The sequence below is a fragment of the Mauremys mutica genome, chromosome 23, assembly GCF_020497125.1.
Source record: "Mauremys mutica isolate MM-2020 ecotype Southern chromosome 23, ASM2049712v1, whole genome shotgun sequence".
Taxonomy (NCBI): Eukaryota; Metazoa; Chordata; order Testudines; family Geoemydidae; genus Mauremys; species Mauremys mutica.
In genome coordinates, this window is record NC_059094.1 from 2,357,923 (window position 1) to 2,371,539 (window position 13,617).

The window sequence follows — 13,617 nt, forward strand, 5'->3', positions numbered from 1 at the left end:
ATCCATGGTGGTGGAACATTGTACAGAAAGAGGGGAAGCAGAGAGGATGTGTTTGTGGACATGTACAGAGATGTGAATAGGGAATATGGTTGAATTTACCAGTTAGTTGAGCCCAAAATGAAGGTCACAGTTCAAAGGCAGTGTGTGTCATAGATGTGGTTGGTCTCTCCCTGTCAGCAGCCCATCAGATTGTTGATGGGACCCAAAGGCCAAATTCCTGGGTGTTCTAAGTACACAGGAGTCTGAACAGAGTCCAGTATCAGAGGGGTAGCCATGTTAGTCTGGATCTGTAAAAGCAGCAGAGTCCTATGGCACCTTATTCGTGGGTGAATACCCACCTCATCGCATGCATCCAACGAAGTGGGTATTCACCCACGAAAGCTCATGCTCCAATACGTCTGTTAGTCTATAAGGTGCCACAGGACTCTTTGCTGCTTGAACAGAGTCCAATCACTGCTCACTGTCTTGGGGTCCCTAGGCACACTTTTTTGTCTAGGACCCTCTCCTGAGAGCTGTAACCACCTGACCCAGCAGCCTAGTCTCTGAGCTCAGTGTTGACACCTCAGACTCTCCTGTAGTTTAAACAGACCTTCCCCCAGAATCTCACTTGGTGTGAGCCTTCTGGTTTACCTTTTCAAGGGACCATATATATATATAGCATATCACTTTGCATAGACATCTAACATGGTATTGCTCTTTACTTAAGCACGAGAAATACACAGAGGGCAGAGATGTAGAAAAACAAACATCCAGAACACAAAGCCCCTCACTCTAGATTACCTTTCCCTTGGGAGTCCTTGGGATATCATCTAAGTCCCTGACCTCTTCCTGCTCCTGCAGTAGCTTTCCATATCTTATACTGATGGGAAAAAATGGCCAAAAACACACTCTAATAAAGCCACTCCATTTCTTTGTAACTTTGCAGTCTCCTCTATCAAGTGATTCGTGATCAGCTTCAGTGATGACCTAGAGTCCTACCAGGTGGCTTTATTGCCAGGGAACCTTTCCCTGACAAACCAATTCTACAGGGTAGAAGCTAGTCTTTTGTCTAGGATGTTTGCAGTTCAGAGTAGACGACTATCCTGATTTATCAACCCTCTATTGTCATGTACCATTTCAGTCCATCGTGGAGTAAAGAGTCAACAGATAAGATAAAGAACCCCATATCCAGTAGGGAGTCTGCAGCCTGTCAGATGCATGCAAAGATCCCCCAGTATTAAACAGAGTTTATAAGCTGTGCAGGCAAATTCCACAAATCATCACAGGTAGGATGGGCATTTTGAGCAATGGGTGGCAAAACAGGACCTCTTTGGAGTGATGGCAAGGAAATCATGCAGGTAGACTTCAGAAATGAGGGGGGAGGAGCAAATGGGGGATATAGTTTCAGCTGGAAAAGTTCAGAGTAAGAAGGTAGAAATAAAATTGACTGGTGGTTTGACCCATCATTTCCCCCCTTCCTCTCGTACCTGAACTTCCTGCCTGATGACATGGCATCAGTCAGGACAATAGCAGTTGAATTTCGTAGCAGCTTTCCCCCAGCACTCCAGCCCTCTGCAAGACCAGGGAAGAATTGGTTGTCCAAATGTGAGGCACTCATTTCAGTGGCACATAAAGGCCTCAGCTAGGTAGTGGTATCCATCTGCAGCATCTTATCTGCAAGTACAGCACACACCTGTGTGCAGAGGCAGTGAAGGGGGAGGTGCATGAGTGTTGCATTGTTAAGGTTAAGATTCTGTCACAGGTATTTTTAGTAAAAGTCAGGTCATTGACAATAAACAAATTCATGGAAACCTGTGACCTGTTCCTGACTTTCACTAAAAATACCCTGAGGGTTTGGGTGGGGGGCAGAGTGGTGCCAGGGCTTGCAGCTCACCCCAGCCTTGGAGCACCTTCTGCTGGCCAGTGTCTCCCTACTGGTACCTGCTTCCTAGTCAATCTCCACCACTGTACTTCAGGCCCTGCGTCCCTCACCAGCCTGTGGTGCCCCTTCTCCTGGGTACTGCCCTGCAGCAGTGTCCCCACACATTTGGGGTCCTCCCCTCCCCAGGGAACCCAAATCCCACCTTGTCACAGTGACCCACTGCCAGTCTTCATCTAGCCTCTTCCCTCAAGGGCAAACTGCAGTCTGAAGTGGCCACTCATCATTGGCCAAGGGGGTTGGACCACTACTTCTTCTTTCCCTTGCTGCTTCCCCGCAGCCCTAGTATCTCCTCTGGCCCTGACAGCAAGGCCTCTGCCTGGGGTTTGCCAGGCTGGAGCTTCTCCAGCTCCTCCTGCCCTGTCCCAGCACTGCGCTGTCCAAGGTACCTGTTGCTCTTTCAGGTAGCCAGGTCCATCTCTCTCCAAGGCTGAAGAGAGACTGAGGCTGTGGCTACACTTAGCACTTCAAAGCGCTGTCGCGGTAGCGCTGCCGCGGCAGCGCTTTGAAGCGCTAAGTGTAGTCAAAGCGCCAACGCTGGGAGAGAGCTCTCCCAGCGCTGTCCGTACTTCACCTCCCTATGGGGAATAACGGACAGCTGGGGCTTTGACCACACTGGCGCTTTGCAGCGCCGCAATTTGCAGCGCTGGAGAGGGTGTGTTTTCACACCCTGCTGCAGCGCTGCAAATTTGTAAGTGTAGCCAAGCCCTAACTACCCCTTCTGATCTGCTCTCTTTTGTAATGGCTTGGCCAGCTCTGATTAGCTGCCTCCTGCCTCTTCCTGATTGGCGCTCAGCCCCAGCCCTCTCTGAGGGCTGGCATTTAACCCTTTCTGAGCCAGAGTGGGGTGACTGCCCTGCTACAGGGTACTTTACACTAGTGCGCTCTTATCAGTTTAGTTCTCTAGGGTAAGCAAGGTTCAGTCTTACTTTTACACAGCACTATTCTATATTTGACACCATGATATGATACATGTTATGGGTGAGAGTGATAGAGAAATCTCAGTTTAATTGAAGCCCTTCTTTTCTGTCTTCCTGTAATCAGTTACTTCTTTCGACATTCCCAAGACAGGTGGTTTACAGATGCACTTCTCAAAGGAGGAAAAAAAGGTTGCTTACTAGTACCTGGAGAGTTTAATATATGTTGCCTCTGCTCAGCTACACTTCCTACCTTCTTTTCTACAATTTCTTGGAGTGCTTTCTTTAGCACAGTGGTATCAAACATATGGCCCATGGACCAAGTAATGCAACAGGCCATCCTTCTCCAGGTCCTTCATGTGGAAGACTAGCAGCTGAAGGAAGGTAATTGGTCAGTACTGCAGATGTAGTTCAAACTTTGATGTCTAAAGTGGAGGCTCTTAATCCATAGGTAGGTATTTAAATGAGTGACATGATTTTCAGAAGTGCTGAATGCCAACAAATCTTATTGAAGTTAATGAGAGCTTCATCTGCTTGACATCTTTGAACATCAGATCTTTTAGGTGCCTAATAAGTATCACCCTTCTGCCAAACCGTAGTATATGTTGGGAGCATTATGAGTTTGTCACCTGTTCTGGGAAGATCTCAGCGATGCAAACGATGGGTATTAGTACTATTCATGGAACATAAATGGTTACAAATGACTTGAAGACAACCCCCTTTTTAGGGAATCTTAGCTCAGGCACCAATGGGTGTGTCTGCACTGCAACTGGGAACATGGATAGACAGACATGCAAGCTTCACTTGAGCAAGCACACTAAAAATAGCAGTATGGCTGCAGCGATGCAGGCCAGGGCTCAGGCTAGCCACCCAAGTATGTACCAGGGTGTTGTGTGGGATAGTACTTAGGCAGGGTCTCTGGGTAGTCACCTGTGCCACTGAAGCCATGTTATTTTGTGGTTTTTTAAATTGGGTTGGGCTCGAATCTGAATACAGGACTCCTGTGTATTTAGAATGCTTTTCATAGATTCATAGAGCAGAAGGGACCACTGTGATCATCCAGTTTACCTCCTGTGTAACATAGGCCATAGAACTTCTATAATTAATTCCTGTTTGAAGTCAAGTAGTACTTTCCGCCTTTCAGAGTGCCACAGAATTAATGTCAGAAAAGGACTTCTATATTTTGTAATTTTTTTGGTAGTGTTATAACTAGATTTTAGACACATTTCATAAAGCATGCTTTTATTTTGGCTGAACGTGTAGTGTTTAGTGTATTGTTTGAGATACTTAATTTTCTAGTCATGGATAGATGCTGTAGAAATAAAATATATTAAACTTACCCAACTTAAAGTACAGGAAAAAGTGTAGGTAGACAAAACCCAGTTACTAGATTTTTACCCTGATTGTCCTGGTCAAATTTAATATTTCTACTCATATGAAAAGTACTATAGGATCTGAGTAGTGCCATCGCTGTCAGTGTCTCCTAATGCTGTGCTGTGTCTATTGAGCCAAAGAGGCTACCGTCCCGTACTAATATACTAGCACTACTTTTGTAGCATAGCATTCCCTTATCGCTACACAAGTGCAGTGCTAGTGTGCTAATTTGTATGAAAACATCACTGCTTATTCATTACTGTCCATTTCTACTGCAACAAGGGTTTCATATCTCTTATCTAAACATTGACCAGACCTCAGCCTGTATCTTACAAAATCCAAGTGGTGTGAATGCAATGAGACAACTAAGTGCCAACTGTAAATTTGGTATATTCTCAAAGGTTTTTTTCTTTTCCTAGCCAATAAATTGGTTACGCGAGAAGGGCCTTCCTTTCTGCAGATGCGAGTAAAACACTTGATGAAGTCAAACTGCATTCCACAAGCTACTTTCTTGTCAAAATTCTGTGCAGATTCTCCAGAAATTTCAAATGTATCATCTTTTCGCCAAGCCTACATCACATGTTTGTGCTCTATGCTGCCTAATGAAGACTCTATTAAAGAGGTTAGTAATCATAGCCCCTATTAATGTGTGAAGTTTCTATCAAGTGCATTTCTACATCAATTTGGCTAATTTTCTTTTTTTAAAGAAAAACTAAAATGTAAAGACTTCAGGCCGCAGTATGAAAGTGCATTTAATGTTATTGCTACAGATACACATATGCATTATATACAGTCTATCAATGTGGGCTTATACATATGTTCAGCCATGCAAAAAAGGTTTGTGTGTGCTAGATCCTCATATGCCTCAAGTATAAATCTAAAGTCTTCCCTTCAGCTGCCCTGTGTATTGTGACGCTGTACTCTTCTGATGCAAAGGAATAAAATGACTGTTCTAATAGAGTGAAAACTAATGTAGAAAAGGAGCACTGGGGAGCCATGGGCAAACTCCTCTAGTGTCTAGTGGCCTGAACCTTTATGATCCTACTACTTTGATTAAAAAGTCTTTTTTTTTTTCTTTTTTCAATGTAGTAACAACTGTGCTAATAGTGAACATTGTAATCAAGGTTGCAAAACTGTTGCCACTATAACCCCACTTGTTACTTTTTATTGAATTCACTGTTTGGTCTGAAATCTTGAATGCTTGGTGTCAACTTGAATATAAGAATTTGGGGTGGGGGGGGAGGGAGAGAGTTTGAGCAAAATCTTTTAAGCCATTTTTGAGTGTGTGTGTGTGGGGGGGGGGGAGATGAGCAGGACTTTCCATTGTTTAAAATGAAATGTGGCGGAATAACTCAGATGTTTGCACTTCCCAGCTTCAAGAGAATAGGCCCCTAATTAAAGCCTCTCTGCTCAGTCTGGGGAAAAAAAATTAAGAGCAAACACATTATTTGGAAATGTGGTGTTGTGTATGTTAGCAAATCTGTTAAACATAGTGTCAGTGCTTTGCCTGGGAGTTAACTGGACAGCTGAGCTGCACAGACCCAATTACTTTGAATCAAGAAGTTGAGCCGAGGTGGCGAAGAGTGTTGCAAAGATGTGCCTTCTACAGTCTCTGTGAAAATCTGTCCAATTTTGGCCAAGTTGTAAGCCTTTGAAAGATATAGTAATTTGTACATGCTACTAAATTCTCTAAAGATCCCATCTGCTGTGGGCATGCTGCAGCCTGAGGTTGAGTAGGACTTTCCCTGCAGCTGCAACTCACACTGCAACTCACACTCTAGGTATTTTGCCGCCCCAAGCATGGTAGGCAGCTTGCCTTCGGCAGCTTGCCTGTGGGAGTTCCCTGGTCTCACGAATTTGGCAGCAGCCTGTGGGAGGTCCGCCGAAGCTGCGGGACCAGCAGACCCTCCACAGGCATGCCACCGAAGGCAACCTGCGTGTCACCCTCGCTTGGCGTGCTGGTGCCTGGAGCCACCCCTGGCTGTGGGCCCTGCATAGTCCAAGTTCACGCACCTGAACTGAGACAGGCAGCGTCTTTTTTTTTTCCTGTGCTGCTGGGCCCAGGCAGCATGGAGGAAGAAACCATCTGATTTACATGCAGAGTGGATAAGAGCCCAACCTTTAGTGGAGCATTAGATTGAGACAGGGAGACTGGTGTGACAGAACTGGTAATTTCCTGCAATATTCTGGACAAATCTTACTGAATTAAGTTTATTGTGGGCCAGGGATTGTAAGTAATTCCATGGGGGAGGGGGACCACATCCCTCCAGGAGCTAAGAATGAGGAGGATGACTAGGCAAATTCATTCAGATTGTAATACTCCAGAGAGCAACCAGCACCTGGAGAGGCTTGGATGTACTTGTTCAAACTGGACTCTCCAGAGGACCAACAGACTGTCAGGAAATCTTCTCCTTAATAGCCTGAGTTTAAATGGGCCAAGGGCCTATTTATCCAGCAAATGGATGGGGCATTCTGTCGAGAGAAATGCCATTCCTTCGGGGGAAGGGTTGGAAGAACTTGGCCTATTTATGGATGCTTGGTCTAAGCTAGCAGCTGTTATGAACTTGTGACATCAAAAAAAACCTCTTGATGGAGTTTGAAGAACAGATCACCTGTCAGAGCCCTTGTTGGAGTTGGGGTGATCCCAGATAAGCTTATTAGCATGTGTGTAGTGGTTTTTTAATTGTTTTAATGTTTTTTCTGTAATAATTTCATTTGAAGAATAAATGTGCTTGCTTAGAAAGGGCTGTGTGGTAACTTATACTTATGGGCAATTACACTGTTTATAGCCTCTGAGGAGAAAGCAAAGCAAGCCTGCTTAGGAAGGGAATTCTCAGTGTAGGCAAGAAAGTGCAGCCTGGAAAAAAAAACAATCAAGGGGGAGAGACGTGTCTCCATTGAGGTGATGGCCAGGGAGCTGGAAGCATGAGTGGGTGCCCTTGGTGGACCATAGAGGGGGAATAAAGGTACAGCTACTCTGATCTGTCACAACTGGGTGCAATTGGGCAAAGAGATTGGGACAAGAAACCATGGGGTAGTGGGAACTGACGTTTGAGGAGCTTGGGGGAGGTAGATTGGGACTGGGATCCAATCAGGACTGCAGACATGGGTGGGGTTGGGCAATTGGAGGCCAGGATTGGTGGGGAGAGACTGGGATGGTATGGGAAAAGGAGACTGGGACCAGAGAAGCTTGAGCAGTGGAGACTGGGAATGGGACTGGGACAAGAAGCCACAGAGGGGATGAGACAAGTCTGGGACAACCAAGTAGGAGGGGAGGAGGCAAGAGGGGTCACACTTGAGGGGAATGGGTAGACGACTGTGCCCACTAGACAACACTCTCCTCAAGAGCCTGGAATGGAACACAATATTCCTGAGTCTCACCATTCCTCTATTAGTCTACTGTTAGCAAATTCCTATGAAACTCACAAGCAAAGTGTCCCATTCCTCTCTCGTGCTGGTTCACATAGAAGATAGCCTATAACTTCTATCAGTTACTCCAGTAATTCAGATGATGGAGGTATGTTTGATAGATCCAAAGGTTCCAGTCCTGCTGATGACCCATGTGGGTATCTGTATGATGCCACAAGATATCATGTATGTCTTCACCGAGAAGTCTGAAGCAATGCCTAACATAGTGAATGCTAATGGAAAGGGGGTAGGTTTAGAAGATAAAATAAAAAAAAAACGAGTTAAAAGTCACTTAGAAAAGTTAGATGCCTGCAAGTCACCAGGGCCTGATGAAATGCATTCTAGAATACTCAAGGAGCTAATAGAGGAGGTATCCGAGCCTCTAGCTATTATCTTTGGAAAATCTTGGGAGACAGGAGAGATTCCAGAAGACTGGAAAAGGGCAAATATAGTGCCCATCTATAAAAAAGGGAAATAAAAACAACCCAGGAAATTACAGACCAGTTAGTTTAACTTCTGTGCCAGGGAAGATAATGGAGCAAGTAATTAAGGAAATCATCTGCAAACATTTGAAAGGTGGTAAGGTGACAGGGAATAGCCAGCATGGATTTGTGTTGTGTTACAGGAGGTGGAATTAATGGTGATGGAAATGTTTGTATACCAGGCGTGAAAGCTTCAGGGAGATGTCTTTCCTTCTTGTGGTGGGGAGGCATGGGTGCGCAGTAATGGGGAGGTAGCCAGATTGGAGGGGGAAATGCATTGAATGAGCTATGGGTATGGCTTGGGAGATGAGCTGAAACAGGGCTGATGAGGTGCAGCTGGGGATGGGGGAGTGGAGAGGATGGTTGGCTCAGTATGTTAATTGCAGGGCATGACATATACAACTGCCTTAAATGACTACCAACTCCTACCAACAATGTATCTTTTTCCTGTTTAAAAAAAACTAGGGAAATTGGCAAAAAAAACCACCCCACATTAATGCAGAGTTAAGGTTGTTTGATATGTTGTCTCCTTGCAAAACATTGAGTTGAGCAAAACTCAAGTTTCTGAAAACTAGGAAATGCACAGTTAATGTTATGTGGCCAACCACACATACCTTTACTATACTGACTCCATAGTTGCTGAAATGGGCAAGTTCTTCACCTCCTCTTACAACCCATTCGCTCTCACCCATAGATTTTATATAACACTGTTAAAGGACAAAAAAGAGAAGAGGGAAAAAGGTTGCCCATGCCACCTTTCCTCTGATCCCCTGGAGGTGGCAGTAGCCAGTGGTGTAATTATTTGAATACTCCAGCTGCAGTCAGTGTGTTTAAGTGTACACTAAATGGTGCACAGTGGTAGTTGAGCCTGCTTGGTAAAGGTGTGTTTGTGGTAGGAGGCTGTGTGGATTACTATGAGGTGTGAGACAGGGCTGCGATTTATATGAGATCTGTTTTCCGCCCTCATTTGTGTCTGGAAAGGGAAGCAGTACATATGTGCCTTCAGGATGCAGTATACAATTATTTCTATTCAGAATTTTGTAGGTTATGTCAATAGCAGGGCATAGTGCTGTTACTGTAAAGGATATTGTCAACAGTGAGGTGGAATATGAGAGGATTCTAATTGTTTAATGCTGGTTAAGTGAAAGTGAGATTGTATTCTGGGAGTGAGTGTAAGGGATTTGTGAAAGGCTGAGAAGTGGGTTCTTAAATTGTACATGCTTAGTATTCTTTCCTAGAAGTGGGCTAAGTGTGTGAGTTTATTCCAGGATCTGGAACCTCCTGAATCTTATCGTGCCAAAGGCCACTGTGAGAATGTGCTATGTGAAAACGGAGGCATTTCTCAGAAGGTAGAGGGAAGGTGACATGTGCAACCTTTTTTGTTGTTTGTCCTTTAATGATGTTAGATGGAATCCTGTGGATGAGAATGAATGGGTTGTAAAAGGAGGCTCTTCCTTGTATATTTCAGAAACTGGGGCTGGCAAGGTTAAGGTATGTCTGGTGTTAGGGCATATTGGGGCACTGCTGAAGAAGAGGAGAGTTAGGGTTGCATGGCCAGTCTTAACTCTGTATTTCCTGATTATCAGGAGCTTAATTTTTTTTAAAAATTTTTCCCCCCTTAACTCAGTGCTCTGTAAGGGGACGACATAGCATCAAGCAACCTTAAGTCTACATTAACTTGACTTTTTCCTATTGATAGTACTTTGAACATATAAAGCACAGCTTCCATTGACTTCAGTTGCAGCTGTGTGTGCACATATTCACCATTTACATAAATCAGACCCCCATTTTCAACTCAGCCATTCCGATAGTGAGAGGGACCATTAATGACCCCCGTGAAAAGTTTGAGCCTGGTCTATACTACAAAGTTGTGTTGGCATAGCTATGTCGGTCAGGGGTGTGAAAAAACCACACACCCTAGCTATGACTGGAAAAACCCCAGTGTAGACACAGTTTCTGTCAGCATAGCTAATGTTTGTGGAGTTGGTACGATCTGGGCAGAAAAATTCCTATTGACAAATACTTAATCTACACTAGGGGCTCTTCTGGGATAGATATACCAGGAAAGAATTTGTAGTGTCAACAAGGCTTTGATTTAAATGACAGGACCAGCATCACATAGCAAATCTGTGGCACAGGCAGGAATAGAATCCAGTTCTCCAAGGTGGTACTCAGCTGCCTTAACCACGAGATAATTGTCTCTTCCTGCAATCTCCTGCCCATTCTCATGGTGGTCCCTATGGGTCTGTCCTCCAGAGGAAGCCCTGGAAGGAGCAACAATTGAGCCAAAACTCAGGGCAGTGCTCCCTGAACTTGGAGGGGGCGGGAATCAATTTCACCTCCTTTCTCACCCTGCCATTTGTTGTTAAAGGCTTGCCCATATTCATTTGTACATCTTCCATATACTGTTGCCTAGTCCTTCTAGCTCCCCCGACTTTGGGAAAATACTCCTGGAGTAAACTTTATAATATACTACTACTTTCAGGAAGATCCTTACTTCAATGTGTGACTTTTAAGTATGAGTAGTCTCACTGAAGTCCTGAGTGGAACAAAGTGCCTGCAACAGATAGAGAATTTGGGTCAGAATGTAAACAAAAAGCATCTTGCATTAGAAGTTGTATGTGAATATCTAATTCAATAACTGCTTCCTTATTAATACAAATGATCACAGTCACCGCTGTATGCTGATAATAATACAAGATATACCAATGTCCTAGAACTGGAAGGGACCTTGAAAGGTCATTGAGTCCAGTCCCCTGCCTTCACTAGCAGGACTGATTTTTGCCCCAGATCCCTAAGTGGCCCCCTCAAGGATTGAACTCACAACCCTGGGTTTAGCAGGCCAATGCTCAAACCACTGAGCTATCCCTCCCAATTGAGATGTAAGTTTTTGAAAATTGCTCATGTTTGGGGAAGGGTATGGTAGCGGGCTGGCATTCCTACTGGGGCAGAGATCGGATTGTGGTAGGTTGTTTGTTTGTTCTATAGTGTTCTGTACAAACAGTTCCACAAATCCTTTCATGTATTAAGTCTCACACGCAAATCACTAAATTAAGCAATTATTAGGTTGGGTTAATAATTGTGGGTCAGATTGAACTGGTATTTGGAGGTATACCATACCAGCAATACTTTGTAGTAAAAATGATCCCTTACTGCTTTGTTGATGTGTATTTTTTTACTTTAATGACAAATAAAAACTTTACTGCTAGAGAGATGGAGATGGATTCTGTTCCATCTTGAGTTATCAATTGAATTGTTCTAGTCATGGACACCTGCACAACTGTGTCTTTCAAAGATGTCAGAGGGCATAATTTATTCCGGAGAATGTTTATTTCTAGCGATTACTCACAAGGTAGAAAGAATGCAGCATTGACTCTCAAAATTTGCAAAAAGAGCAGGAGTACTTGTGGCACCTTAGAGACTGACAAATTTATTTGAGCATAAGCTTATGCTCAGATAAATTTCTTAGTTTCTAAGGTGCCACAAGTACTCCTGTTCTTTTTATAGATACAGACTAACACAGCTGCTACTCTGAAACCTCTCAAAATTTGGGTTGACTTTGCAGTACTGGTGATTGGAAGAATATCTTTGCTAATAGTGTGCAGTTTCATTGTGAGACAAAAAAATGGCATCCCACAGTTACATTTTGGTCACTTCTTAAATTGATAGTCCTTATGGTTATAAAGAAATCCTGTAATTTGAACCAAGTGCTTCTGTCTTCCCAAGTCTGCAGAAAAAAATAGTTCTGAATTACCACATTAATCTCCATAATGGTTCACAGTCAAGCTAGAAGGATATATTGAGTGGGGTCCCACAAGGGTTGGACCTGCAACCAGTTTTGTTCAGTATCTTCATCACAGATTTAGATAATTGCATAGAGAGTACATTTATAAAGTTTATGGACTGTACCAAGTGGGGAGGGGTTGCAAATGCTTTGGAGGGAGGTGGGAAGGATAGCTTGCTTAGTGGTTTGAGCATTGGCCTGCTAAACCCAGGGTTGTGAGTTCAGTCCTTGAGGGGGCCATTTAGGGATTTGGGGAAAAATCTGTCTGGGGATTGGTCCTGCTTTGAGCAGGGGTTTGGACTAGATGACCTCCTGAAGTCCCTTCCAACCCTGAGATTCTATGATTCTAGGGAGAATAGGATTACAATTCAGAATGATCTGGACAAACTGGAGAAATCATCTGAAGCAGATAGGGTGAAATTCAATAAGGACTAATGCAAAGTACTCCACTCAGGAAGGACTGTCAATTGCACACATACAGAATGGGAAATGACTGTGAAAAGGGATCTGGGGAATATAATGGATCATAGAATCATAGAAGATTAGGGTTGGAAGAGACCTCAGGAAGTCATCTAGTCCAACTCCCTGCTCCAAGCAGGACCAACCCCAACTAAATCATCCCAGCCAGGGCTTTGTCAAGCCAGGCCTTAAAAACCTCTAAGGATGGAGATTCCACCACCACCTCCCTAGGTAACCCACCCTAGTAAAATAGTTTTTCCTAATATCCAATCTAGACCTCCCCCCACTGCAACTTCAGACCATCACTCCTTGTTCTGTCATCTGCCACCACTGAGAACAGCCTAGCTCCATCCTCTTTGGAACCCCTTTCAGGTAGTTGAAGGCTGCTATCAAATCCCCCCTCACTCTTCTGTGGACTAAATAAGCCCAGTTCCCTCAGCCTTTCCTCCTCATAAGTCATGTGCCCCAGCCCCCTAAGGATTTATGTTGCCCTCCGCTGGCTCCGCTCCAATTTATGCACATTCTTTCTGTACTGGGGGGCCCAAAACTGGATGGAGTACTCTAGATGTGGCCTCACCAGTGCCAAATAGAGGGGAATAATCACTTCCCTCGATTTGCTGGCAACGCTCCTACTAATCCAGCCCAATATTCTGTTGGCCTTCTTGGCAACAAGAGTGCGTATCTACCTCTCCCCCAGTTTAGTGTCATCCGCAAACTTGCCGAGGGTGCAGTCCATTCCATCATCCAGATCATTAATGAGATCACAAGCTGAATGAGTCAAAGTGTAACACTGTTGCAAAAGTATCAGCAAGAGTGTTGTAAGCAGAAGACAGGAAGTTATTCTTCCACTCTACTCTGCACTGATAAAGCCGCAACTGGAGTACTGTATCCAGTTCTGAGTGCCACATTTTGGGAAAGAGGAGGACAAATTGGAGAAAATCCAGAGAAGAGCAACAAAAATGATTAAAGGTCTAGGAAACATGACCTATGAGGAAAGATTGAAAAAAAAATGGGTTTGTTTAGTCTGGCAAATAGAAGACTGAGGGAGGACATAACATTTTTCAAGTACACCTCTACCTTGATATAATGCTGTCCTCAGGAGCCAAGAAATCTTACCGCGTTATAGGTGAAACTGTTATCTCAAACTTGCTTTGATCCACTGGAGTTCGCAGCCCTCTGCCTCCCCCAGAGTGCTGCTTTACCACATTATATCCAAATTCGTGTTATATCAGGTCGCGTTATATTGAGGTAGAGGTGTATATAGAAGGTTGTTAC

At 44.2% G+C, this 13,617-nt stretch overlaps 1 protein-coding gene across 1 annotated transcript in view; it reads left to right on the forward strand.

Moving 5' to 3' along the window:
- The window catches only part of RLF (RLF zinc finger), a 116,280-nt gene that overhangs the window by 49,567 nt on the left and 53,096 nt on the right, over window positions 1-13,617 (forward strand). Inside the window, exon 5 of the mRNA XM_044997975.1 lies at window positions 4,629-4,831. Within this exon, the coding sequence (XP_044853910.1) occupies window positions 4,629-4,831 (203 nt within the window). The remainder of the gene's footprint in view (window positions 1-4,628; window positions 4,832-13,617) is intronic.